This window comes from Castanea sativa, chromosome 6 (assembly GCF_040712315.1).
Source record: "Castanea sativa cultivar Marrone di Chiusa Pesio chromosome 6, ASM4071231v1".
Lineage (NCBI taxonomy): Eukaryota > Viridiplantae > Streptophyta > Magnoliopsida > Fagales > Fagaceae > Castanea > Castanea sativa.
The window spans coordinates 42,048,069-42,075,146 of NC_134018.1; the positions used below are offsets into that span (position 1 = coordinate 42,048,069).

Sequence of the window (27,078 nt, forward strand, 5' to 3'; positions counted from 1 at the left end):
TTTGGGTGAAGAAGTATTTGATTTTCATGGTCAATGTTTCACCTTTTCTTTTCATTTTAAAATGAAGTTATCATTGCAGCGGGTAGTAAATATATCCTTTGTTGCATTTATTGTATTTTATTTTGTAATTGTATTGATGCAACTTGTCCCGATGAATGATGAAGAAAGATTGGATGAGATTAGCAAATCCAATCTATTTAAACAATGAAACCAAGGGGTCCATATATTTTTGGGTATCAGTTCTTTTAATCATATACATATGGGACCATGATTATAAGATTGTCTTTAGCCCGGGCAGCTCCAATTAAGTGATCAACACCTGTACTCCATTAACAACAGATTTTACTAATTAAGCTAATTAAAACCAATAAATAAAAGTGATAGTGTTAATTACAATGTTGGTTTGTTTTTATTAGATGGAAAAAATAATAATAATTCCTTCCACCTATTTAGTTGATACAAGAAAAAATTAATTTCCAAAATTTGTCATGGAATACATTTTCTAATAAGCACAGACAAAATCTGCATAGTGATGTTTTAATCATTTAAAAGTTTCCTTTCCTTTTAGTAACTTTAGGGGAAATTTTTCAAAAATTCCAAACAAAATTAAAATTGAAAAAAAGTGACAAATGTTTTGAAGGTAGAGTACAGGGGACAGTCAGAAGGAATAGCCAGTAGAAATGAACTTTTTCTCACTCCATATCTTTGTAACAAGCCAAAACAAAAGGTACATAAAGCTCATGAAGTTTCTGCAAAATAATGTCCTGCAAGTCGTTTTACAAAAGCTGGATTTGCATCCCATGTTCAAGCAAACACAACAGTACGCCCAACAATGATGATGAGCTAAAAGCAAAGAGAGAAACAAGTTTTGCCAATTCTCCACCAAGAAAATTAGGTATCAGAAGAAACACACCCATAAACAAAGAGAAAACCTTGTAATCAAACCATAATAAATGATAGGGAGTTTAAGCCTCTGGCGTAGAGGCTGCTGCACGCTTCATTGATGCAGACTTGATAAGATGGTTGTAGCTCCCTTTCTCCTTGAAAAGCTGGGAGAAATGGTGTTTGCAATACAAAATGCCCTCTAGAGCTGCATAATTAGATGGTGTTATAGGACAACCACCATGAGAGCACTTGAAACATGACTTGTGGTAAGCCTGGCTCTCCACTGTCACCTGCAAATTTTTAGTCAAAACAAACCAACATTGTAATCAACACTATCATACTTGTAAAATTTTATTTAAGGTGCATTTGAATGTTACATTTTGTTGTAAGCTTATTTGCTGAAAGTTTACCTAGAAAAAATGAGGCTTTAAAAAACTATACATAACCAAATAAACTAAAAAGCTAAAAGAATAAGCCATGCCAAACAGATCTAATCTAGGTAAAAAGCTAGCCAACTATACACATACATACATATACATATTTGGCTAGTATTTGATCCTGAAAGTTCATTAAGCAGGAGGGACCTGGGGGCCAATAGCATTAGAATCGACAAATTCGAAATCTTAAATCCACATTTGCTAACTGAGATTACTATAAACATTAATCCCACTCTACTCCTGCATATAATTGTCAACAAAGGATCAAGAATGCTATTTCCATTTCCCAATGTTTGTTAGATATTTATATATGAAATGTGAGATCTACATACTCCAATGCCGTAAATTATAATTAACAACAGATGCATACAAGACATGCACTCATCGAATAGAAAAAACACTAAAAGGGTATCACAACCCCAAACTGCTAGGGTTGGACCAGGAAAAGAGGAAATAGAGGTGGAAAAAGAAGAGCACTCAGAGTCAGCAACCAGATAAAAATTTGAGATTTTCCATGTAGATTATCACAACAAAATGACTCTAGGGGATATTAGAATTTTACCTTCTCAAGTGGGTAAGCAGTTTTACCACAAGTAGCACATTTTTCTTGTGTCCCAGAAAACATGCTTGCAGCCTTGCTAGGTGACCTAGTCTGAAACCAACTCAAGCTTTTGAGAATCAGTGACAACACTAATACACATGAGAATCCTCATGAAATATTTGCCCTCTCATATTTAAATTTTGAATATACGCAGTGCAGTAGGGAAAATTTACCAGCTCTGGAGATAACTTCTCAGCTGACTTTGCAGCTGTTGAAAATGAAATTCATGGAAAATTAAATAGGCAGAAAAAAAACTGTTGACAGAAATCAAATATAAAACTTCATCAATGGCAAAAGAAAAGACATACGTGACTGAAAATTCTTGTTGAAACTACCCGTCTCCTTGAAGAGCTGCTCAAAGTGAGGCTTACAGTACAGAACACCTTCCATTGAAGAATAGTTACTGAGCTGAAAACATGTAAATTACACAGATAATAGCCTGCATAGAACTAGATCCAAAAGGCCAGAAGTTTCTAATCTTTAGTAATAGAATCTGGTTTAATGCAAACAATGTCACTAGATTTCATATCAAACCCTTATAATGCTGCATGAATGGTATAAAAATCACTCAAGGTTGATTTATACATGGCAGTTGATAACATTATATACTTCTATATACTGATAATTGTACATTGCATCTACAGTCAACATGTAATTTCAGCCTAAATCATAACCAAAACACAACAAATTCAATGCATTCCATCTGCCTACATACTACATTTGAAGCTACACCAGCCAAAAATTAAAAATTGAGTCTTCAAGGATGATAGATATACCTTTAGGGTCCCTTTGCAGTGGGAGCACTTGAAGCAAGACTTGTGGTAAACAACCCCATCAGCAGATAGCTGCTCTACTGGATAAACTGTCTTCTCACAGACCTTGCATTTCTGTTGGGTGCCAGTGAAAGACATAGCCATTGCCTTGGATCTGACTCTTCTCTCTAAGTACTAAATATACCGCCAAATCCAAGGCGATGGATCCGCTTCAAAATCACTTCCTGTTCAGATTTTCCTTTTCCAAACAGCAATCTTATCTACTCCAAGAACTTAAAAAACACAAAAAACAGAATCAAGAATGCAGTTAGAATATGTCAAATCAGGGAAAATGAACCCATTCATTCTGTTTGGTTTCTTACAAGAAGCAGGAAACTAAAACAGCCCAAAATTCTGGAACTTTAATTGATTTTTCCACATGGGTTTTTTAGAAAACTAAAATCAAACTCAACTAAGGAGTGAAAAAAACCCAAAATTCTGAAACTTCAAATGATTTATCCAAATGGGTTTCTTTAAAAAATAAATAAACAACTAAAACCCAACTCAACCAGAATCATATACAGAAATTTGACTTGGATTAAGCACTCACATTACATGAAGAAAAAACGGGATAAGCAATATTCAAGTTCTTTAATTTCCCTACCCATCAGAGACTAACAGAAGCACATAATAATTAAACTTAAGAATCTCTAACACCAACCCACAAAGAAAACTGATAAAATGTGAACATATAATCAAGCACAAAGAGAAAGAACAAGATCTGGGTCGTTAAGTAGATTAAGATAGTAACTAAAGAATTGTAGGGTCAAAGATGCTAACCTGAACAAAGAGAATAAAAGTGGATCTGTGAGTTTGACACTTCTCGATCTAAGAAAACCCAAGAAAGAAAGTTGAGAAATGGGGGAAGGGAGTGGAATACGAAAAGGGTCAGAGAGGTTATATGCAGCTAACGGATGCAGCGAAGTGAAACATCAAACATGTAGATAAAAGTAGGAAAATACCAGTACACCCCTAAAGATACAGAGAAGAATAGTGAGAGAGAATATAGGGGAATAATAAAAAAAGAAGTGGGCAAAAAAATATCTTGGCTGGAAACACTTTGTCTCCACTTTGTCTGGTTCAACGATTCTCAATGAGTAATGGACTCACAATCACGCGGCTTTTTGGCTAGCTGTTGTTGTTGTTGGGCTTTGTTAATTAAAGGGAAAATTTTTACTGGATGACCACTTTCTGGTTTGGTCTTTTGGTGGGGACAAGAATTTATTTTTTTTACTTTCGCGCTCAACCTTTTCAGGCATGTAATTACGGTCAAAAACAGTAGCTTAAACGGTAAACTTTTTTTTCTTTTTTTTCTTTTTACAAAAAGAAAACCACTATTTTGTTTCAACAATAATATTTTTTAGAAAATGAGTCATTTTTTAAAAAATATTTTTTATAAAATTATCTCATTTTTCAATGTTTGATAGCAACTTTAAAAGAGTTGAAAAACAAACTTCTAACTTTCCTTATTTAATTTACTGTGAGCTAGAGTTATTTTTCAAAAAAATTTAATGAAAAACAATCTCTAAAACTAAATCATACTTTTTATGTTGACCAAAAATTGTTTTTCTTTAATTCATCTTTTTTAATGCTACCAAACACTGAAAAATAAGGAAAACTATCTTTACATAAAGTTTTCCATTGAATAAAAATAGAATCCGTGTACAATCCTCCACAACAAGGGAAGGAGAATCCTCTAGCCAAATGACATCACTCGAGACATTTATAGCATACATAGCTAACCAATGAGCCACCGAGTTGATGCTTCAATTAGCATAGTGAACCTCCTACCATTGTAGATCATTGAGAAGGAAATAACATCCTAAAAATGTGTCTCAGTTGAGAAAGCAAGCATTTCTTTGACCTCACAGATGACGTGATTTTTGTTATCACCTTCGACAACCAACTCTGAAAAGCCACACTCAATAGTAAACTCAACAGCTCAACGACAAGCTAGAATTTCCACTTCATCACTACTTGTCACCGGCCAACCCTTAGCTGTTAAAGAAGCCATAATTTCACCTCTATCATTACGTATAATAGCACCAACCCCTGAAGCTGCTTGGTTTGTAAATATTGTTGTATCAAAATTTAGTTTGAAATGAGAGATTGGGGGTGAACACCAACTAGTCGGACCAACTATATATGAGTTTATGGAGAGTTGAGTATTGGCTCTCTAAAACTTGTCAAAGAAGTCCCTTTCTCTCTTTTTCCAAATCCTTTTCAATTCTTCTCAAAAATAATATTTTTTTAAATCATGTTAACGGATACAATTAGCGTAATTGTTAATAAATTATTTAAAGAAAAATTTGATACCATTTTTATAATAAATGTAAAAAGTTGTAAAAAATTAATTACTGTTTTATTTTTCTATAAAAAGCTTTTAAAAATATTTCCTAAACCAATATACTTAAATTTCAATTAGTTTTTCAATAATAAAAAAATCATTTTTCAATTAGGTTCCCCAATAAATCATTGTTGGGTCTCTAAAGTTTAAAGGACGAGTGATTTTTTCGTTGAATGTTATTAGTTCTTTTGTTAATTTCTATTGATCTCTTTGTTTATGAGATTAACAGAAAAATGACTAAGAGTTTTATTTATAACTAAAATAAAATAAAATTTGTAACATTATTTAATGTTGAATATAATTTCACAATAACCAAATCAAAACCTGTACTAGTATTTATTTGAATCTACTGAATGCCTAAATCCATCGAAACCCAACCCTGGATATAGAGAAATATGGCAAGGCACGCGTCTGTGGTACATGATTGACCAATATGATGATGACCTTTTATTACATGAGAGCACAAAAAGGCAGTCTAGTTGGGCTTCAATGCATCCTCCACAGAATTAGAATTGCCTTGTATTTCTTTTTCTTTTTCTTTGTTTAGAATTAGAAATTGCCTTATATTTCAATTTCAAGCAAAGAATTGTGAATTAGAGAGTAAGATAGTGAATATTTCAAAGTTTCAAGGTTCACGTTTCAACTCATGGTAAAATCTATTAGAAAGAAAAGAAGGAATAAAAAGTAAAAACTCAAATATAACATGGTAAATACTTTACAACCAACCGTATAAGGTCATAGACTTTCATAAAACATATGACATGTCATCTTAGTACGGCCATTCTTTGGGTTTGCCATTGTGGCTCCTTACCAGTTTAGCTGGTTTGTCACTCATGTTTGTGCTTTGGGATTTGCTTTGAATATCAAAGATTTGGTTTTTGTAATTTGTTTGGTTAAAATTTAAGTACTATTCCTTAGTTAGATTAGATAGCTTAAGCTTCCAATTAAGTTATACCATGTGATTTTTATTGATTAATGAATTACAGTGTTGAATTTAATTTTCCTCGGAAAATATAACACATTTTTTCCTGCATTGTCAATACAACCATGTAGTTGCTTTCAATTAGGGAACTATAGCACCTAAGAAATTGTACTTAAATTTTACCTTGTGTTTATGTGGCAATGTGGGCTTCTTTAAGATCATATTGGTTTTTGATAGGTTGGTTGTCCTCATTTGGGAAACTTATGCGCTTTGGTGATTCCTTGTGCATTGACTACTCTTGATCATTGGTTGACGGATCATGGCTGGAAAATTGTCTGTTTGGCTAGAAACAGCTGTTCTTTCCCACCTATACTTCCAAATAGTAGGGGAAGCTATTGCATTGGATCTTAATCTTGCATGAAACACTATCCTTGACTTGATTTTTTCTAATCCAAAATCTCTTATAAACCAAATTAAGAAATATTTAAGAAAAAAAAAAAGTCTTATTGAGTACTCTTAGGAAAATTATTAATAAACTATTTAAGAAAAAATTTACATTAGTTTCATAAGAAATATAAAAAGCCGTCAAAATAACTCTCTCTTTTTTTCTTTTTCTATAAAAATATTGCTAAAAATATTTTTTATAAACTAATACCCTTAAAGCATTTGTTAAAATTTTAAAAAAATAAAAAAATTCCATTATGTTCCCCCATGATATCACTATTGGGTCACTAAAACCATTTAAACAATTTTTATTATGAAACAACTAGGTCACAGCTGTGAAATCTTGGTGATATAACTGATAATTGATTTAATGGTATATTAAGATATGCCAAGGCACGCCAATGCAGTCTATGATTGACTAAGCTGATGATGACCTTTTATTACATGAAAGCACAAAAAGGAGGGCTGGTTGCACAGAAACACCCTATATTCAAATTCAGAGCAACGAACTGTGAATTAGATTAAAGACTTCTGAGCTTCAAGTTTCAGCTCATGGTTATCCACTTTCTCAAAGGGAGGCCTGGGTAATCATGGTTATCTATTGGAAATTTGGAAAGAAATGTAAATAACTAATAATAAAAGAAAACTAAACAATTACAGAAATATGACTATAAATAATAAATGTTTAATATCACTCTTATTTGAACAATTTCTTTATTTCTCTCACTGTAATCGCATGAAATTATGGGTAACCAATTTTTGGCTAGTCCGAAAGGCAAATATACGTTTCTATTATTTAGTTCAGTTTTTTTTTTTATTAAATTATTTAGTTCAGTTTAGTTAACTGGTTCATGTCCAATTGTTAACCGGTTCGAGTCTAATTTCATCAAGTTTATTTATATTATATATTTGATTGGCATACAAGGAAAGAGGAGAAAAAGATGAAAATATATATAAATATATAATTAATACTATTTTTTATAGATAATTACAATATACTACTAAACCCACAACTGGAACCATTTCTCCCCAATCTCCCAAGCATTTTGTGCATAGGGAGGTGTCAATTCAGCTACAAGACTTTTGGTATATATAATTATTACTATTCGTTTATATCCACTTCTTTACATCAATATTTATACTTAATACTACCTAAAAAAAAATATTCACGATTAATGTGAAATTTAGGGGTGTGTCAAGTTGATGGGTTTTTAAATCAAACTCAACATTTTTGGGTTGAAAAAAACTCAACCCAACTCATAACAAGAGTCCACATCCAACCCACGTGGGTCGGATTGGACTTTATTTTTTATAAAGAAAAAAAAACTATAGCATTAAAATAGCAACAGCTAATAGAATTACAAGTGTTTGTCATCCATTCTAAGTAAGATATCAAATAATTTTATTCCAACTTAGTTGAGAAACAACATAGAACAACATAACTGCATAAGTATTACAACGGTTTGTTGCCTCCTCACATATTTTGAAATGAGAAAATAATATAATAGGTTAGAGTTTCTAATTTATATCAAGGATCGGGGCAAAAGAGTAGTTAACAAAAACATATAATATATATTAAATATAGGTAGGTCAAGTTGAGTTAGGCGGATTTATGAATCTACAGTCTACTTACCCAAACCCAATGGATTGGATAAAGTTTGGGTCAGTTTTGGCAAGTTGCAAGTTGACTTCACACCCCTAGCGAAAATATTCACATTTTATAGCAAGAAACACAATAATGCTTTAGAGCACTATTACTACGTGTGTGGGGGGGTAAAAAGATCCTGATGGGAACATGGGCCTTTTGGGCCGTGTTAAGGAGGGCCGACCTGACCCTGGGTGTAGAAGTTGTTAATACTATGGGTCGGCCCATGCGCCGAGGATCCGAGGACCCAGCCGAGGGTGAGCTTACCCTCGGGTGAGCACCGAAGAACTCGGGATTTCATAGTAAAGGTTAGGGGATGGCACAGTTAAAGCCAATGGTTAAAAGGGGGAAACCCTAGAATGCCCCAGAAGCACCGGTGTTGAAGAAATGTCAAAGATAAAGGCTGCTACCTCCACATTAAAGACCCTGCACCTACCACCCTGGCCGCATTAATGGGGAGGTGACACTTGAACAGTGAAAGGGAAACTTCTAGTTACTGTTCAAAGGCACTAAGAAAAGAAATATCTAGGCTAAGGGAGGAGTTGGGGCAGCACGTGTAGAAAGTATTAAAAAAAAGAGAGTATTTAAGGGAGGACCTAGAACAGAAAGAAGGAGGACTTTTTGTAACCTAACAAGAAAAAAAGACAAAGAGAGAGAGATAATATAAGAACAGCTCTCGGCTTACGTCCGAGGAGACCTATTTACGTTACTCCTTGCTGTTTCCAAATACCGCCAATCTTTAGTTTGTCATTTAATCTTCACTCACTTCTAACCTGGGTTTCAAGCCCACTCTCTACAAATTTTTATTGTTTAAAGCTCATTGGGCCTGAGCCCATATCTGTTCTTGGGTCCAGGTGCAATTGTGCACTTACAATTGGCGCCGTCTGTGGGAACCTAGTCTAGAAGTAGTAGGGATATTATGGCAGGCTTAGGCTCTCACCATGCAGAGTCACAAGGATCACAACCGGAAGATCATTTCGAACGTCTTGAACATCTTAGGGATCGTGAGGGAAGCGTCCATACAGAATACCCAGGGGCTAGCCATACTCAAGGAGGGGGTAGCACTACCCACGATGAGGGCTCTAAATCCATGTAGAAGGAAATTAATCGTTTAAAGAGGAAGTTACGCCGTGCTAAACGTAAGGTTTCCCCGTCCTCATCTAGTTCTTCCTCAGAGAAGGATAGGGGAGTTGGCTACAGTTCAAGGTCATATTCCCCCACTAGCGCAACATCCTCCGGCGAGGAGGACGACCAATCAACTCGCAGACGTAAGAAGCTTCGTTCTAGGGGCTTGGGCAACGATACCATGAGTAGAGCGTTGCACCAACTCTCTAAATCTCCGTTTTCACGGAGGATTGAGAGGGGGAGGCTTCCCAGGAGGTTCACCCAGCCCACCTTTACCATCTATAATGGCCGGACTGATCCGGTGGAACACGTGAGTCACTTCAACCAAAGGATGGCGGTGCACTCTCATAACGAGACTTTGATGTGTAAAGTCTTCCCCTCCAGCTTGGGACCTGTGGCTATGAGATGGTTTAACGGACTCAAATCGGGGTCTGTGGGCTCGTTTGGGGAGTTAACTAGGGCATTTGCTTCGCGCTTCATCACGTGTAGCAGAGTCCCTCGGCCATTGGATTCGTTGCTATCCATGGTCATGAAGGAAGGGGAGACACTGAAAGCATACTCCGACAGATACTGGGAGATGTTTAATGAAATAGATGGCGACTTTGATGAGGTGGCGCTTAATACCTTTAAGGTAGGCCTCCCTACTGATCACGACCTAAGAAAGTCTTTGACGAAAAAGCCCGTCCGCAGCGTACGCCGTCTTATGGATCGTATTGATGAATATAAAAGGGTAGAGGAAGACCGGCGGCAAGGAAAAGGAAAGGAGAAGGTTATCCCGCAGAGAGAAGGGATTTCGGGTCGGACGGATATCACAACAACAAGCCGAGGAGGGATTACTTCGGACAATCCGGCTCGGCAAAGACCCAGTTGTAAATGCGTGTTCCGAGAACCGGTGCATCGGTTATTAGAAAAAGTTCGTAAAGAGCCCTTTTTCAGATGGCCGGCAAGATGGCGGGGACCCCGCGAGAAGAAATCAAAACCTTTTCGTCGGTACCATCGGGATGTGGGCCATACTACCGAGAACCGTCGGACCCCGTGGAACCATCTCGGAGCAGCTCGTCGGTGAGGGAAAGTTAAAGCAAGACTTGTGTCACCCACCGGGCAAGTAAGTCAAGTTGGTTCAAACAACCAGAGGAACAGTTCATCTCGGCCAGCATTGGGAACAATTAATGTTATCTTCGTCGCACCCGGTAGGACCGGTTCAGTCCCACTAGGATTATGGCAATTTCTCATCCGCAAAGCCGAGGATGTAGGTAGCAGGGCCGAAGAGATTAAAGAGCACTTTACCTGTCTTGGGTTTCTCCGAGGAGGATAAAGTAGGGACTATCCAGCCCCATGACGATGCTCTTGTGGTTACCCTCAGGATAGGGAATTATGATGTGAGAAGGGTGATGATAGATCAAGGCAGCGGTGCAGATATCATGTACCCTGATCTATTTAAAGGACTGAGGTTGGAGTTGGAAGATTTAACTCCTTATGATTCTCCACTTATAAGCTTTGAAGGAAGGGCCGTTGTGCCGAAGGGACAAATCCGTCTACCCGTTCAATCCGGCACAGAAACGGTTGAGGTAGATTTCATTGTGGTTGACGCGTACTCTCCATATACAGCCATCCTCGTCAGGCCATGGCTGCACGCTTTGGGAGCTGTTTCTTCCACCTTACATGTTAAAGTGAAATTCCCCTCGGGGGAGCATGTTGAGGAAATCCTCGGCAGCCAGGTAGTTGCTAGGCAATGCATATCGGCTGCGGTGCTTCGTCGATCGAAATGGAGTCATCAACCTTGCCCATCCAGGAGTCATAGCAATTAACGGCTCCGGAGGCACCTGGAGCGATGACGGAAGATGAGGCCGTCTCGCGAGGAGTTAGAGAAGTTTGTAATAGCAGATGATCCAGAGAGGTTCTTCCAAGTTGGCATACTTTTGCCATACCAAGAGAAGATGGAGTTGTTGGAATTTCTGAAGGATAATTTAGATGTCTTTGCATGGAACCCCTATGAGGCTCCAGGTGTAGATCCGAACTTTATTTGTCATCATTTAAATGTCAATCCGGCCATTGTTCCGAGGAGGCAGCCACCTCGGCGATCTTCCCGAGAACATTCTGAGGCTGTGAAGGAAGAGGTTCTTAAACTCAAAATGGCGGGGGCTATCAAAGAAGTTTTCTACCCTGAATGGTTGGCTCATACTGTTGTCGTTAAGAAGAAGAACGGCAAGTGGAGAGTTTGTGTGGACTTTACTGATCTGAACAAGGCCTGTCCTAAAGATTCGTTCCCAATGCCACGGATTGATCAACTGGTAGATGCTACTGTCGGACATCCTCGGATGAGTTTTTTGGATGCCTTCCAGGATTACCATCAAATTCCCTTGGCTTTAGAAGATCAGGAGAAGACTGCTTTCATTACACCAACCGGGAACTATCATTATAAGGTCATGCCATTTGGGTTAAAAAATGCTGGGGCTACTTATCAAAGAATGATGACCCGAATGTTTGAACAGCAACTGGGGAAAAACATAGAAGTATACGTGGATGATATGGTGGTAAAGAGTAAGACGGTACCTTCGCACATGACAGATTTGGCCGACACCTTCCGGATGCTGAGGAAGTATAAGTTGCGCCTTAACGCCTCCAAATGTTCTTTTGGCGTGGGATCTGGAAAGTTCCTAGGATATATGATCACTCATAGGGGCATAGAGGTGAACCCAGTGCAGGTTAAGGCTATTCAGAATTTGCAGCCGCCTCGGAACCCAAAAGAGATTCAAAAATTGACCGGAATGATTGCTGCGCTGAATAGATTTATTTCTCGGTCAGCTGACCGATGCCGTCCTTTCTTTCAGTTGTTGAACAAGTGGAAAGGGTTTCAATGGACCGAAGATTGTGAGTCAGCTTTCCAACAGCTTAAGCAATATCTTTCTCGCCCGCCCATCTTATCTCGTCCTGAGGTGGACGAGGTTTTATTCGCTTATTTGGTCGTGGCTGTTCATGCGGTGAGTTTAGTCCTTATAAGGAATGAAAATGGAGTGCAGAGACCAATTTACTACGTTAGTAAGTCCTTGAATGAGGCCGAGGTGCGCTATTTGCCCTTGGAAAAAGCGCTTCTGGCAGTAGTCCACGCCACGCGCAAACTTCCTCACTATTTTCGGGCCTCATACTGTGGTTGTTTTGACCCAGTTGCCTCTCAAGGCTGTGTTGCGTAGTGCTGATTATTCTGGCAAGGTGGCAAAATGGGGAACCATTTTAGGAGCCTTTGATGTTAAATACAAGCCTCGCACTTCGGTGAAGGGGCAGGTCCTCGCTGATTTGGTGGCAGAGTTTACTGAACCATTGTTAGAAGAAACTTCAAAGGAAGCACACATGGGTGAAAAATCAGTTGGTGTGATCACAGCCGTATCGCCCTCGGCTTGGAAAGTTTATGTGGATGGGGCTGCTAATCATAAAGGGTCTGGGGTTGGACTTGTTCTAATGTCCCCTGAAGGGATTGTCTTTGAAAAATCTTTGAGATTGGCCTTCTCGGCTACTAATAATGAGGCTGAGTATGAAGCAGTCTTGGTAGGCATGCGAATGGTACATAAGATGGGTGGCAAGGAAATCCATGTGTTCTCGGACTCTCTGTTAGTGGTCGGCCAAGTCATGGGGACCATGGAGGCTAGGGACCCCAGAATGCAGGATTATTTGGCCCAGGTTAAACGTCAGCAAGCTGAATTCGACTCCTTTGTCTTAGCTCATGTCTCTAGGAGTGGAAACACTCATGCAGATTCCTTGGCTACATTGGCCACATCCTCGGCTCAAGGTCTACCAAGGGTTATTCTCGTTGAGGATCTGGTAGAACCTTCTCTTGTAACTGCTGATGCACCTCGTATCCATCTAATAAGGCCTGGTCCTAGCTGGATGGATTCGATCATATCTTTTCTTAAAAATGACATCCTTCCTGAAGACAAGGTCGAAGCAGAAAAGGTACGTCGAAAGACGCCGCGTTTCTGGTTGTCCGAGGACCAGAAGTTATACAAACGATCCTTTTCAGGACCGTATTTGTTGTGTGTACACCCTGAATCAACAGAATCATTGCTGGAGGAATTGCATGAAGGAATTTGTGGGAGTCACACTGGGGGAAGGTCCTTAGCCCATAGAGCCCTGACTCAGGGTTATTGGTGGCCTAATATGCAGAGGGAGGCTCAGGACTATGCCAGAAAATGTGATCAATGTCAGAGATTCGCCCCTAATATCCACCAACCTGGAGGGGTTCTTAACCCTCTCTCCAGCCCTTGGCCTTTCGCGCAATGGGGCTTGGACATTGTAGGGCCATTCCCGAGAGCTGCTGGAAACAAAAGATGGCTGCTCGTAGGGACAGACTACTTCACTAAATGGGTCGAAGCTGAGCCCTTAGCCAATATCCGAGATGTTGATTCCAAGAAGTTTATCTGGAAGAATATTGTTACTAGATTTGGTATACCACATACTCTTATTTCGGACAATGGCGTTCAATTTGACAGCAACGCCTTTAGGCAGTACTGTGGTGACATGGGCATCACAAATAGATACTCTACCCCAGCTTATCCTCGAGGAAATGGACAGGCCGAGGCCGTTAACAAGGTCATAGTCAACGGGCTCAAGAAGAGGTTGGATGATGCGAAAGGCAGATGGGTAGAAGAGCTCCCTCATGTCCTGTGGACGTATCGGACCACTCCGCGCAGTCCACCGGAGAAACGCCATTCTCTATGACTTATGGAGCCGAGGCGGTGATACCATTGGAGTCTGGATTTCCTACTCTAAAGACAAGTTCTTTTAGTCCAGAGAATAACAAGGAACTTCTAGAGAGAGATCTTGATTTACTTGAAGAACGGCGTGAGGCAGCTATGGTCCAAATGGCTTATTATCAGCAGAAGCTAAAACAAGGACATGATGCCCACGTGAAGCTAAGGCCACTTGCGCCCTCGGTGATCTTGTATTAAGGAAAGTTGTAGGCACTTCTAAGAACCCAGCATGGGGTAAGCTAGGACCTAACTGGGAAGGCCCCTACCGCATTGTTTCAATAGCAGGCATAGGGTCGTATAGGCTAGTTGACCTAGATGAACGAGTTGTACCACGTCCATGGAATGTAAATAATCTTAGAAGGTATTATTATTAATCAAATAAGCTTTTGTCAATTAATGTTTCAAAGTTATGGCTAGCTCTCATATTTGAAGTTACAATTTTTAAGAATCAAACAGAAACTTGGTTAAGTGTAGTCCTCGGACCACAAACCTTGTGGAAATTGATGTCTTATCATTTGTTAAACAGAACCTTAGTTATGCCGGGTCTTCGGACCTCCTACTTTGAGAAAATTAACATTTGAAGTTACTGTTTTAAAGAATCAAACAGAAACTTGGTTAAGTGTAGTCCTCGGACCACAAACCTTGTGGAAATTGATGTCTTATCATTTGTTAAACAGAACCTTAGTTATGCAGTGTCTTCGGACCTCCTACTTTGGGAAAATTAACATTTGAAGTTACTGTTTTAAAGAATCAAACAGAAACTTGGTTAAGTGTAGTCCTCGGACCACAAACCTTGTGGAAATTGATGTCTTATCATTTGTTAAACAGAACCTTAGTTATGCCGGGTCTTCGGACCTCCTACTTTGGGAAAATTAACATTTGAAGTTACTGTTTTAAAGAATCAAACAGAAACTTGGTTAAGTGTAGTCCTCGGACCACAAACCTTGTGGAAATTGATGTCTTATCATTTGTTAAACAGAACCTTAGTTATGCGGGTCTTCGGACCACCTACTTGGGGAAAATTAACAATTGACGTTACCGCTTTAAAGAATCAAACAGAAACTTGGTTAAGTGTAGTCCTCGGACCACAAACCTTGTGGAAATTGATGTCTTATCATTTGTTAAACAGAACCTTAGTTATGCCGGGTCTTCGGACCTCCTACTTTGGGAAAATTAGCATTTGAAGTTACTGTTTTAAAGAATCAAACAGAAACTTGGTTAAGTGTAGTCCTCGGACCACAAACCTTGTGGAAATTGATGTCTTATCATTTGTTAAACAGAACCTTAGTTATGCCGGGTCTTCGGACCTCCTACTTTGGGAAAATTAACATTTGAAGTTATTGTTTTAAAGAATCAAACAGAAACTTGGTTAAGTATAGTCCTCGGACCACAAACCTTGTGGAAATTGATGTCTTATCATTTGTTAAACAGAACCTTAGTTATGCCGGGTCTTCGGACCTCCTACTTTGGGAAAATTAACATTTGAAGTTATTGTTTTAAAGAATCAAACAGAAACTTGGTTAAGTGCAGTCCTCGGACCATAAATCTTGTGGAAATTAATGTTTTATCATTTACAGTTACAATTTTGAAGAATTAAACGAAAGATTGCTTAAGATTTATCTTCGGACGATGACTTTGACTAAACTTAACTTTTGATTGTGTCTGGATGTTAATACTTTACTGTTTATTAACTCGGATCTTAAGTTTCATATCTTCAAGTGTTAAGCAATTTTGTATAAGGAATGGTCCTCGGATCTTACATCCTACTAGAAACAGTGTTATGCATAGTAAGGGCTTAATCATTATATGAAGTCCTCTTTCCTTTTTAATCAAGGCATTGTTCAAACGTATTAACTATCTCACCTTGTATTAAATCTTTAGTAATACACGCATGACTATGTGGAAGTTATGATTGTGCCATCCTTGGAGTTAGATTTTTATACTCTGAGAAACTTTTGATGTGACTTAATGGGAAACTTTTGTGATAAGTACAAAAAAAAAGTAAAGTAGAAACAGAGACAATCCAAGTGAAAAGTAAACGAAATCGTTCTTCATTAATCAATTGAGTATGCATTACATATAATTCAAAAAAAAAAAAAAAAAAAAAAAGGGAAAAAGAGAAGCCCTAAGCTAAGTCCTAAGCTGTTGGAGGAGGATCTTGCTGAGAGGTGCTAGTGCCCTCGGTCTTTCTCAACTCCAGCTCAAAAGGAGTCATAACCTGTTTTCCTTTATCCGCTGTCTTCGTTGAAAGGACGATGGGTTCCATTGTCTGGCTTAAATCCTTCTCTGCATCCCCTCCTCCTTCCTTCTCTTTGTTGGAACCTGAAGGTTCTGTAGGATCGGGAATTTGCTGTGGGATCATCGGAGGTAAAGCAAGAAGAGTCGTCTCAGGGGTAGGAGCAGCAACAGGAGCCTCTTCAATCTCCTGTATATCTAGGGGAAGCCAAACGTTCTCGGACTTCCTCAAATTCGAAGATTGGGGAACTCCTGCTGCGTTTAAAGCTTCCCCCCATACTTTTTGACAGTATTCGCGGCATAAAGCAGCGAACTCCTCTGTCAGCTGCTCCTCGGTGGTTGCTACCCCTTCATCGAAACTTGCCTGCTTGGCAGCTTGAAGAGAGAGTTGGAAGGAGCTGGCTTCTTCCTTCATCAGCGCCAGTTGCTCCTTCAGATCCGAGCACTCCCTTTGAGCTTGGGAGAGCTCTTCATCTCTTTCACGAAGGAGCTTGCGATGTCCTTCTATCTGGGTCTTCATAGTCTTCAAGTTTGACTCGACCCCGTTTTTCTCTCTCCTCAGCTCCGCTACCTCCGAGGTCAGCTTCTCATTCTCGGCAAGGGCTATGCCCAAGGACTTCTCAGTCTCCAACCTTATTTCGAGCTCAGTTCTGGCTACTTTCCGAGTGTCTTCAATAAATTTTTCAGCTACAAAGACCTCCTGAATAGCCTGCAACAAAGTATGATGGAGTTAGGAATAATGAAAACAAACTTACTTATAAATATTGTTAAAAGGAGAAACACTTACCAGCGCTAAGTCTCTTTTTAGGGAGAGGAATAGTTGTGGCTGGCCCATTTTTTCCAAGGTCTCCATATCCTTGGGCAGCAGAAGAGGGCGTTCCAGGACCTCGGCCAGGTGGTGAGCATGGCCTTGTTGAACCGCCCTTATACTGGACTGGCAGGAGATGGGAGCGCCGTCCAGCCTTAGATCGGGGGACCAGGTGGTCGGTGCTCGGCGCACTACAGCCTCATCCCTGATTTCCCCAAGTTCAGCTGAACGGGCTCTACCCTTGCCCTTATCCGGGCCTGGCCGGGGCCGGTGGGAGTTGTTGGCGTGGTTTCTTGGGGTCTTTAGTAATCGTCCCCTCATCATCCCCCTTCCTCTTCTTCTTGGGATCCTCGGCTGGCAGTTTTGGCTCAGCAGGAGGAGGAGGAGGAGGTAAAGCTGGGGGAACTTGGGACGTCCCCGTTTTCTTTTTCGCTGCAACTTTGGCAGCCCTGTTGGTGAGGAGACCCTCCATTCGTCCCATGTCTTCTTCTACGTCGTCCTCGGGAAGGGCAGCCACAAACCCAGCAATTCCAGAGGCTTCGGTGGCTTCTTCTTCCTCGTCGGAAAGTACCACAAACTGGTTCCCGCGAGGTCTCTCGGTGTCTTCGAGATGGAATTGATCTATCTCGTCGTCAAGTGTGTGTGAAGAAGACACCTGCTCTTCTGGAATGACAGTTGTTTGTGAGTGCACGGCGAGGGGGACTGCTGCTATCGGCCGGTTGTACAAAATAGTGTTAGGAGTGTCCGGGAGGTCACGGTCGTCCAAAAAATGGCGCCGAGCTACGTTGATCCTCTTCCGTCTTCGGTCGCCTGCAATAATGGCGTCCTCTATCTCTTGGAAGTCTTTGGAAAGGGGAGTGTATCCGAGAATGAGGTGAGCAGCCCGGAGTTGTAAGTCTTCGCTGACGAACACCTCGGAGCGAAGTACTCGGTTTAGATCGGCAACGTTACAGTGACTCAGACGAGGACGCACGTGCTGCTTATCTGCAAAAAAGACGTCAAAACAAACAAACCTGATTAGATTCACACAAATATTTAACAAGTTTAAGTAAATACAAATACGCGTTTTTGTGTGTGTGTTAGGAGAGGTTGTGTTGTGGGGAGATTAATCCTAACGGCGTCGCACCTGGATCTCCCCACTGAACTGGGCAGTGGAAGCCATCGTGCCAGTTCCCAGACACGATCAAGTAGTCGTCCTTCATGCCTTTGTTTGATTTGGGCAGACAGGAGATTAGCCTAACGGTGCTGGACCGAGATTTCATGTAATAACCTACCTTAGAGAGTTTGTGAGACTCATATAGGAACACGACATCGTGCCATGTGAGGTTTAAACCCATCTGCTCGTTTAGAGCATCTACACTACCTAGAACTCTAAAAACATTTGGAAGGCATTGGTCGGGGCACAACCGGTGGTTGCGAAGGTACTCCCTCATTACGGGTTTCATTGGAAGGGTCATCCCACCCTCTATGAAGGCTATCATAGGGATGATAACCTCTCCCTCTTTCCTAGAACCGGCCACGGCTGTTGCCGGGCAGTATTCTAGCCCTACGTCACTGGGAATATGGTATTTAGCTCTAAAGCCTTCCATCCCAGCGGCGGTATCAACTAGACACTTAAATTTTTCCATTACAGAAAGACGATAGACTAAACTTTAAAAGGGAGAGTGTTTGTATTGGTAGCCGAGGACAAATATCGAGGAGAAGAGGTTAAGAATAGGAGCAAGAACTTACAAGGTTGAAGGTGTGCAAATCTCCACGGTTTTCTGCAAGGTAAGGTATGATGACTGATGTCTTGATGGGATTACCCCCTGAGGAATTAAATGAAGGCGCGGGTTCCCGAAGCGTCACGACGTGCGAAAAGGCGGCCTCGAAATTATGTCTGTCCCGCCTAAAATTTTGTGGAGTAATGAGAACCGTTGGATGCCCATCTCACCGTTGAACGTGGGAGACAAAGAGTAACTTACAGTAATAAATGCGCGCGTTTTCGAAAATAAAACCGCCAAGTGTCATCTTCTGGGACGCGAAACGATTTCCACACGTGCCATCACTTATAAAGTGTGTAGAGCAGGTTCTCGTCAGATCAAAACCCTATTTTTCTCCTCGGACGTTGAAAATTAGAGTTTTGAGGGGCTATTGTGGGGGGGTAAAAAGATCCTGATGGGAACATGGGCCTTTTGGGCCGTGTTAAGGAGGGCCGACCTGACCCTGGGTTTAGAAGTTGTTAATACTATGGGTCGGCCCATGCGCCGAGGATCCGAGGACCCAGCCGAGGGTGAGCTTACCCTCGGGTGAGCACCGAAGAACTCGGGATTTCATAGTAAAGGTTAGGGGATGGCACAGTTAAAGCCAATGGTTAAAAAGGGGAAACCCTAGAATGCCCCAGAAGCACCGGTGTTGAAGAAATGTCAAAGATAAAGGCTGCTACCTCCACATTAAAGACCCTGCACCTACCACCCTGGCCGCATTAATGGGGAGGTGACACTTGAACAGTGAAAGGGAAACTTCTAGTTACTGTTCAAAGGCACTAAGAAAAGAAATATCTAGGCTAAGGGAGGAGTTGGGGCAGCACGTGTAGAAAGTATTAAAAAAAAGAGAGTATTTAAGGGAGGACCTAGAACAGAAAGAAGGAGGACTTTTTGTAACCTAACAAGAAAAAAAGACAAAGAGAGAGAGATAATATAAGAACAGCTCTCGGCTTACGTCCGAGGAGACCTATTTACGTTACTCCTTGCTGTTTCCAAATACCGCCAATCTTTAGTTTGTCATTTAATCTTCACTCACTTCTAACCTGGGTTTCAAGCCCACTCTCTACAAATTTTTATTGTTTAAAGCTCATTGGGCCTGAGCCCATATCTGTTCTTGGGTCCAGGTGCAATTGTGCACTTACAACGTGTTCTAAAAAATGCTACTTTAACGCATCAAAAAGTTACTTAATCTATGTTAGCATAGCATTTAAGAGAATTACATCACTTGGCATTATGGTCACTTCCCAAGTTCTAGCTCTTGTGGGGGGTGAGGGGCCAACCGGCTAAGGGTTGAAATTTAAATCTTCAAGAGGGAGTTTCACACATATATACATTGAAAGTATTGACATTAGATTTCTTTAAAAGATCATATTTTAATACACCAAAAAAACAAAAAAAACCACCCCACAACCCACCACCACCGCACAAAAGTAAAGTTAGAGGATTTATATGAATTTCAATTATATTTAAAATGGTGTAACTTACATTTTAGCCTCTCTTTTTTAGAATTAAAAAAAAAAAAAAAATTCACATGGCAATACATGTGTCATTTAATGTAGCATAAAAAAAATGCCGTTAACCATGTCAGCATTTCCCATCATTTAAGGGCATGGATTATTATGACATAGAACCAAAAGATGAGACTTAAACTATCACATTTCAAACCTTAAGGAACAAAGTGTAAAAGATAGGAATCAAATAAATATTTACCCAAAACTAAAAGAAAAAACTTGTGAAAAATAGAGTCAAGATGAGTCTTGCTAGTTTCTTGAAGTGAGGTAGTTTGTGGATACTACTAATTGGTAAACGGTAACCAACCCTACCACAGAGGAAGAATAATGACTAATGGTGCAATAGCCATATTTCACCTGATCCGAATCCGATCACCAAATTGAATCCTTTCTCCTACTGAGTTTTCCAAGGGCGATCTATTGAGAAGGAAAGTCAGGAGAAATTTATCTAACAAGTGGAAGAGAAAACAATTCTCCCAACAGTGCATGTCTGATCTACTTCTTGGTTAAATTCTACAAGAGGTTTTCAGTTGACGTTATAGGAGGCAGTTGATCACTTGACATGCTCTTTCTCTTTCCTTTTATATCAGGTAATATATTGTTACTGCTGGTGAAGCAGCTAATTGTTTTCATATGCAAATACTTTTAAGCTCTTGGTTAGTTTTTTATCCAAAAAATACAAAATAAATAAATAAATAAATAAATAAAAGCCCACCCAGATCGCAATACTCATTAACTAGATCAACATCCATAATACATGGATTTTGCAGATTTTGGGGTCCATATACCTATGGCCAAAAAAAAAGAGAACGAAGAACTAAATAAATAAGTACATTTTTTCAGTTTAAAAAAAGTTCAAGCAAGCCTAAGATTACAACATTACCAACTGGATGGATGGGGGTACCTTTGCTTCAAGCTGCCTCTTGGCAAGACGTCTTGCAGTTCGTTCGATCTTCAAATTAGCACTCGCAAAGGGAGTTCGCTTGACAATTTGATCGCGAGGATCAATCAAAATTTTCTCAAGTGCCACAGCATTCCTAATAAAGTACATGACAAACTCAAATTCACATGTGCGTCCAGTATAACCGTAAATTTCCAACACCTTGAGGTATTCATGTCGGCATTTGATACGCCTGCTCATGTTTCTTCTGTCATGATCTTCGACATTTATCCATGGCATCTACAAAGAGAAAAAGGAGTTATCCCATTATTGATAAAACACAAGTATAGAAAAAATATGTATATGCACCCAAAAGAGTATCGATAGTAGCTCAATATAATTTACTGGAAAGAACACATATGCAGATACAATCAGTAGACAATCAAGGGGGGAAGGAAAAACCATCAAACTAGACAATTAGTTTGATTGTAACAAATAAACTAGCAAAATGTCCCAAGCAACTGTCCAATACCAACCAGGATCTTACAGAGTTTACTAATATTACCTGCGACAGTTTTGGGATTACACACTATATATATAAATTTATTATTACAAACGCTACCTCATATGTTAAGCGCATGTTTTCTTCAGCTGAGCATCGAAAGATGGATTGAAGCAACTCTCAACAGAGATTCTGCATCATGAAATCATGGAAGGACTTATAACGCCTCCCTTCACTAATGCCAAACATTTTTGGAAAAAGGCCATTGTGAATCATATGGCCTAGGAACTTACGATTTTCTTTCGTAGACTGAAGATGACATTCTCAGACCCATAAAACACTCAATCCATCCAAGTTAGAGTCTAGTTTGGTAAACAACAAAATTAGGCCTAAACAAATAGGCATGCTGCTTACAAAAGCATATATAACTGTTGGCTTAATTTCTTAAATTTCTTAGTTTGACTTATCCCATTCAATCCACCCATGGGTTTGAACTTTGAACTTCCAACCTGATCCTTCCAAGGTTGAGGTGTTATTACCATCCTTTCTAATGATAGGAAGTGGAGAATATGCAAGAGCCAACACATACAAAAGCTGCATTTCAAACAGATGAGGCATGTTGTGTGAGTGCATATCATACAATCATTATCTAGTATCTACTAAACACTCACCTTCAACTGAAGTATCTGCAAGTAAGGGCATGCGTTTATCAAAGGAGTCAGTCCAAGGAGATTATCCTCTCCCCATGCTCCAACTTCTAATACCAACTTTTTAAGATTATTTAATGGAGGAAATAATTTACTGCCTACTTCATCCTGGAGATACCAAAAGCAAAAGTAAACAACGTGATAACATATGGGATGGAAAGAAAGGGCAAACACATAAAGAAATACTAACCACAAAGCCATCAATTAATTCAAGAGTAAGTACTTGTAGCTGAGAAAGACAGCAAGAGAACTGGGGGAGGTAGTCATTTAGCAACGGTCGACCGAGATTTCCTTGTCCCACACCGATATAAAGATCAACAAGCAATGGCACATTTTTTATAAACAAGTCTATATCCAACCCCGCATACTTAAATGACATAAGGCTTGTGTCAAAGATCTCAACATATTTTTAGCAAGTGCAGTAGATTACCTCCAGGTGTTTCAAAGAAAGGGATGATCCAGAAACTCTTAATTTTACCAAATGTCTTGATCCACATACAGACAATCGCTCAAGCTTGGGACAATTGGCTAAAAAGTACTCAATAACTTCCTGAGTTATGCCAACATTCTTCAAATAAAGATCTTTGAGAAACTTAAAGCCACGAAATGTTGAGTACGGGTGCTGAGAAGATTCAAACAAAATTGCTCCCTAGAAGACCCGCAACTTTGGCTTCTCCAAAGTCGTTTACACTTAGAACTACAACGCCTTGAAGACAAGGCATTATAAGGACGTTGCCCTAACAAGTCCATCTCAAGCCTTTGAACTTCCCTTGTCATTGCAAACTCGATCCAACTATTAATAGCATGCGTAGAATTTTGATCCAAATCAAAAGAGATCCTGAATTCATTTATAGTTGAGACTTCATATTGTCCCAAAACACGATCCACCCATTTGACATACATAGGCCCTGATTGAATTGTGTCTGTTGCCTTTGTAGCATCAAAGTCAAGTATAGTAATAGATGTCCACAAATACCTCCATCTCCTACCAAGGATACTAGTAGCCACCGCTTCTCTTAGTGTCAATTGTGAAAGTATGGAAACAAGAGTTTCACTAGACAGGTTACTTATGTAATCCTCGCAAACACATTTTCCCTTAAATAAATCGATGAAAACAAAGAAAAAGAGTCAGCTAAATCATAAAAACACTCAATTATAAATAAATATTGGCACAATGTAAACATCACTTTAAAAAAAGACTTTCAATTTGTAGCACCTTAGCTAGTACAAATTTTTAATGGGTTTCACCTTGTTTTTTGAACATTTAGCTGTAAGTCGCACCCTTTTCTCCATCGATTGAATCCCGCTAATTCTTTGTTTGCTATGATGCAAACGCGCAGAGTTCTGCTAAGCAAAAATCAGATACACATTGAAAATTTGAAATTAGTGCCCAAGAAACAATAATTTGATGAAAATACAGAAACTTGTTAGCAATTTAGCAAATTTTAGTTTATACTTTAGAAAAAGAAAAACAAGTTTAGCAAATAGTAATGCTATACAAAATTGATCGAAGCCTTAAAAGATACCAACTTTGCCCGGAAATAACAAATTTACACCAAAACAAACGTATTTTCTAGAAACCAACGCCCTCTAAACCACAATTGAATAATAATAACAATAATACGTGTATAAAGATAGAATTTTTAAAGTAGGTGAAAGAAAAGACCTAACATCTTTGTCCAAAATTTATCAAAGATACAAAGTTTTCCCAGAATTATGTATATTCTATGGAAACAAACGTAATTTTTTTAAAACCACACGCATCCTCAACCCTTACTGAATATATAAACGGAGCAAAGGACAACATAGATAGATCAATTAATACCTGTGGAGATTCTGTCAAAAAACTACCTTAGAAAGCGCTGCATGAACTAGGGTTTTTGATACATACAAAGTTTTTGGAGATCTGTGGAGGTTCTGTCAAAAAATTGCCTTAGAAAGTGCTGCATGAACTAGGGTTTTTCATACGTACACAGTTTTTGGAGATGGTATATATATATATATATATATCATCACACGCGCTAGTAGGGACGGACCCAGTAGGGGCCCGGGCCCCCCTGTCCTTATGTGGAAAAACAAAATAGTAGGTATAAGCCCAAATATTATCTTAAAATTTAAGAGTGATTTACTTACCAGACCCCCTAGAATTTTGGAAAAAACTAACTTCAGACCTCGAATAGTTTCACACTTTCAACCCAAAGAGAAAAAGAACCCAGAATCAAAAATAAAATTTGGCCATTCATTGAGTTGTTGACCCATAGCTCCTCCAAAATAAGCATCAAAATAATTTTAATAAATTTAAACAATCACAAAAGGATAAATAGAAAAAATAAACCCAAATCTTTTCTATTTAGGACTCTTAAATCAAGAGATTCAAGACAACTCCTAATAAAAATGGAAAAAAAAAAAAAAAAAAAAAAAAAAAACTCATCTATATATATATATAAATCAAACAAACAATCCCATCCCTCACCCATCGCCGCTTGCTGCAAAGAGCTCCATCAAGTTGAAGATCTGACCAGCCAACCAAGGACGATCGGCACAAATCTTAGCCTCCAGGCCCTCTAAGGCTCCACTGCTGTATTTATCCTCTTTCAATCCCTCTCTCTGTTTGTATATTCACATGTGTTCATTTTAAGTTTAAGACTCAGCTGCTCTTTGTTTTAGTAAAGTGATGGAAAACTATAGTTACTCATAATATAGTAATATAAAATAGGATTGTTAATTATATTATTATTTTATTGATTGATATTTTTCATTGAGAAGATAGGTTGATATGTTTACGTGTAGTTCAAATTGTTCAATCAAGCAAAATAAGATCACTGTGTAGTATCCTATCAAAAAAAAAAAAAATCAGTGTGTAGTACTGTAGAGGACTAGTAGCTATATTGTTAACTTGTGAGTGATCATCAATTTGCTTTATGTTCAATGTAATTTTTGTCTACAGTGCAATTTCAATGTAAACTTACATGACAGACATACAAAAAGTAATAAATTAATATTGTACATATTTGTAAAAAAATAGTAAATATTGTATATTTTTTATAAATGTACAAAATATTTGCCATTTTTGGTTCTGTATACAATATAAATTTATATTATATCGTACGATGTAAAAGAAGAATTTTCCTATATTTTAAATTAATAATAGTGTTTCTATAATAATAATATTTGCTTGAGCAATTAAATTAAGTCATTCACTCATTCTTATAGACTTGTTTATTAATTTTGTAGAATAAAGTATTTTTTTTGTCATGATGTTTTTTAAGTTAAATTTTTTTATTATCTTTGACTTGGCCTCCTATCAAATATTTTTGACTTTGCCACTGACTATATGAATGCTTATTTAAAATTTGGTTTTTTATACTTTGCCCCCTAACCTAAAATCCTAGGTCCGTCCATGCACGCTAAAGATGAGTTTTTTTTTTTTTTTTGGGGGTTTCCAAAGCAGTTTCATTTTATTTTTTATTTTAAGAAGAAGTTGTATTAGTACTTGACTACTAATGTGAGAGAGAAATTTGGAAATGAAAAAAACAATTTATGCTCCGTTTGTTTTGATGTAAAATATTTTCAAGAAAATATTTTCCAATTTTACAATGTTTGTTTTACAGTAAAATATTTGGTCAAAAGTAAAATATTTTCAGTCTACTAAATCAACCTAAACAAATTTTTGTAAAATATTTTACACTTTAAATTTTGGTAAAACATTTTACATTTGCTCACTCCCCCACACCCCGATACATATCACCCTCTTCATTCCTACAGTCACTTTACACTTAAACTCTCCCAAATCAAATTTCTCTCCTAAAACCTAGCCATCTCTGGTCCCTGCTCTCACCAATTTTCAACTCCAAGGTCTAAGGCACCACCGATCAACTCTAGTTTCTATTGGCGCCCCCATCGTCGAATCTATCTCCCTTCTCTCATACCTATCTCACATAGAAAAAGAAAGTCACGAGGAGGGCTTCTTGGTGGGGAGCTGTGATGCCGATGGTGGTCAAGGAAGCTTTCCGGCATGATCTGGATAGCCGCAATCATAGGAAGGTGCTAGGTGGATAGCGGCAACCAAGGAAGATTTCGTAGGTTGTGATTTGTCTAAAATGGTAGATCGCAGTTCTATTTTGTGGGTAGATCAAAGGAAGGTGCTACGGTTGTGATCTACCATCAATGTCTGGAAGGTGCTATGGTGGCGAGCAAAAATAAAATAGAACTATGATCTGAAATTGGTTTTTATTTCCTGGGTTTTTTTTTTTTTTTTTTTGCTTTCTTTTGGGTGGTTATGGAGTTGTTTGATCGATTTTATGGTTTAATGCTTGTGGTGGATTGTTGGTGGTTTGTGTTTAGATTTGTGGTTTAATGGTCAGATTTTTTGGTGGTGGTTGTCTTTTTCCTCTCTTCCAGATCTAGTTTTTGGAGTGGTTGGGGGTGGTTTAATGGTTTATGCTCATTTTGGGGTGGCTGTTGGTGGTTTTTGCTCATTTGGGGTGGCTGGTGGTGGGTTGCATTTTCGTGTGTTTTGTCGTTCCAAACACTTGAAAATATTTTACAGTCAAATATTTTATAGTAAAATTGTTTACATGTAAAATATTTTACATCGTAACAAACAGATTAGTGATAAAAAAAATGCTACATTTGTGGAAAAAAAATATTTTTTTTTTCAAAAAGAAGTTCTATTAGTACTTAACAACTAACGTGAGAGAAAAATGTGAAGGTGGGAGAAAAAAAAT

General features: G+C 38.7%; 2 protein-coding genes and 1 pseudogene across 2 annotated transcripts; all 3 read right to left on the bottom strand.

Annotated features, from left to right (window-relative positions):
• Positions 1-675: 675 nt before the first annotated feature.
• Positions 676-3,849, bottom strand: LOC142640757 (LIM domain-containing protein WLIM2b-like). The gene is made up of 6 exons (XM_075815001.1): positions 3,516-3,849; positions 2,700-2,968; positions 2,232-2,331; positions 2,097-2,131; positions 1,885-1,974; positions 676-1,175 (listed from the first exon to the last, which is right to left on the bottom strand). Exons 2-6 carry the CDS (start codon positions 2,838-2,840, stop codon positions 966-968), a joined length of 576 nt encoding a protein of 191 aa, XP_075671116.1. The 5' UTR covers positions 2,841-2,968; positions 3,516-3,849; the 3' UTR covers positions 676-965.
• Positions 3,850-16,081: 12,232 nt separating this feature from the next.
• Positions 16,082-17,225, bottom strand: LOC142638153 (uncharacterized). The gene is made up of 2 exons (XM_075812157.1): positions 16,986-17,225; positions 16,082-16,907 (listed from the first exon to the last, which is right to left on the bottom strand). Exons 1-2 carry the CDS (start codon positions 17,049-17,051, stop codon positions 16,101-16,103), a joined length of 873 nt encoding a protein of 290 aa, XP_075668272.1. The 5' UTR covers positions 17,052-17,225; the 3' UTR covers positions 16,082-16,100.
• Positions 17,226-20,978: 3,753 nt separating this feature from the next.
• Positions 20,979-24,990, bottom strand: LOC142641349 (F-box/FBD/LRR-repeat protein At5g22700-like; annotated as a pseudogene).
• Between the last annotated feature and the right edge of the window lie 2,088 nt (positions 24,991-27,078).

What these genes read in the sequence shown, in the direction of transcription:
- LOC142640757 (XM_075815001.1), bottom strand. Translation starts at nt 2,840, where the DNA reads ATGGCTATGTCTTTCACTGGCACCCAACAGAAATGCAAGGTCTGTGAG. An exon ending in ACTGCAAAGGGACCCTAAAG is followed by an intron (nt 2,332 to 2,699) that starts GTATATCTATCA and finishes ACATGTTTTCAG; the next exon opens with CTCAGTAACTATTCTTCAAT. An exon ending in CTGCTTACCCACTTGAGAAG is followed by an intron (nt 1,176 to 1,884) that starts GTAAAATTCTAA and finishes AAAAATTTGCAG; the next exon opens with GTGACAGTGGAGAGCCAGGC.
- LOC142638153 (XM_075812157.1), bottom strand. Translation starts at nt 17,051, where the DNA reads ATGGAGACCTTGGAAAAAATGGGCCAGCCACAACTATTCCTCTCCCTA. An exon ending in TAAAAAGAGACTTAGCGCTG is followed by an intron (nt 16,908 to 16,985) that starts GTAAGTGTTTCT and finishes ACTTTGTTGCAG; the next exon opens with GCTATTCAGGAGGTCTTTGT.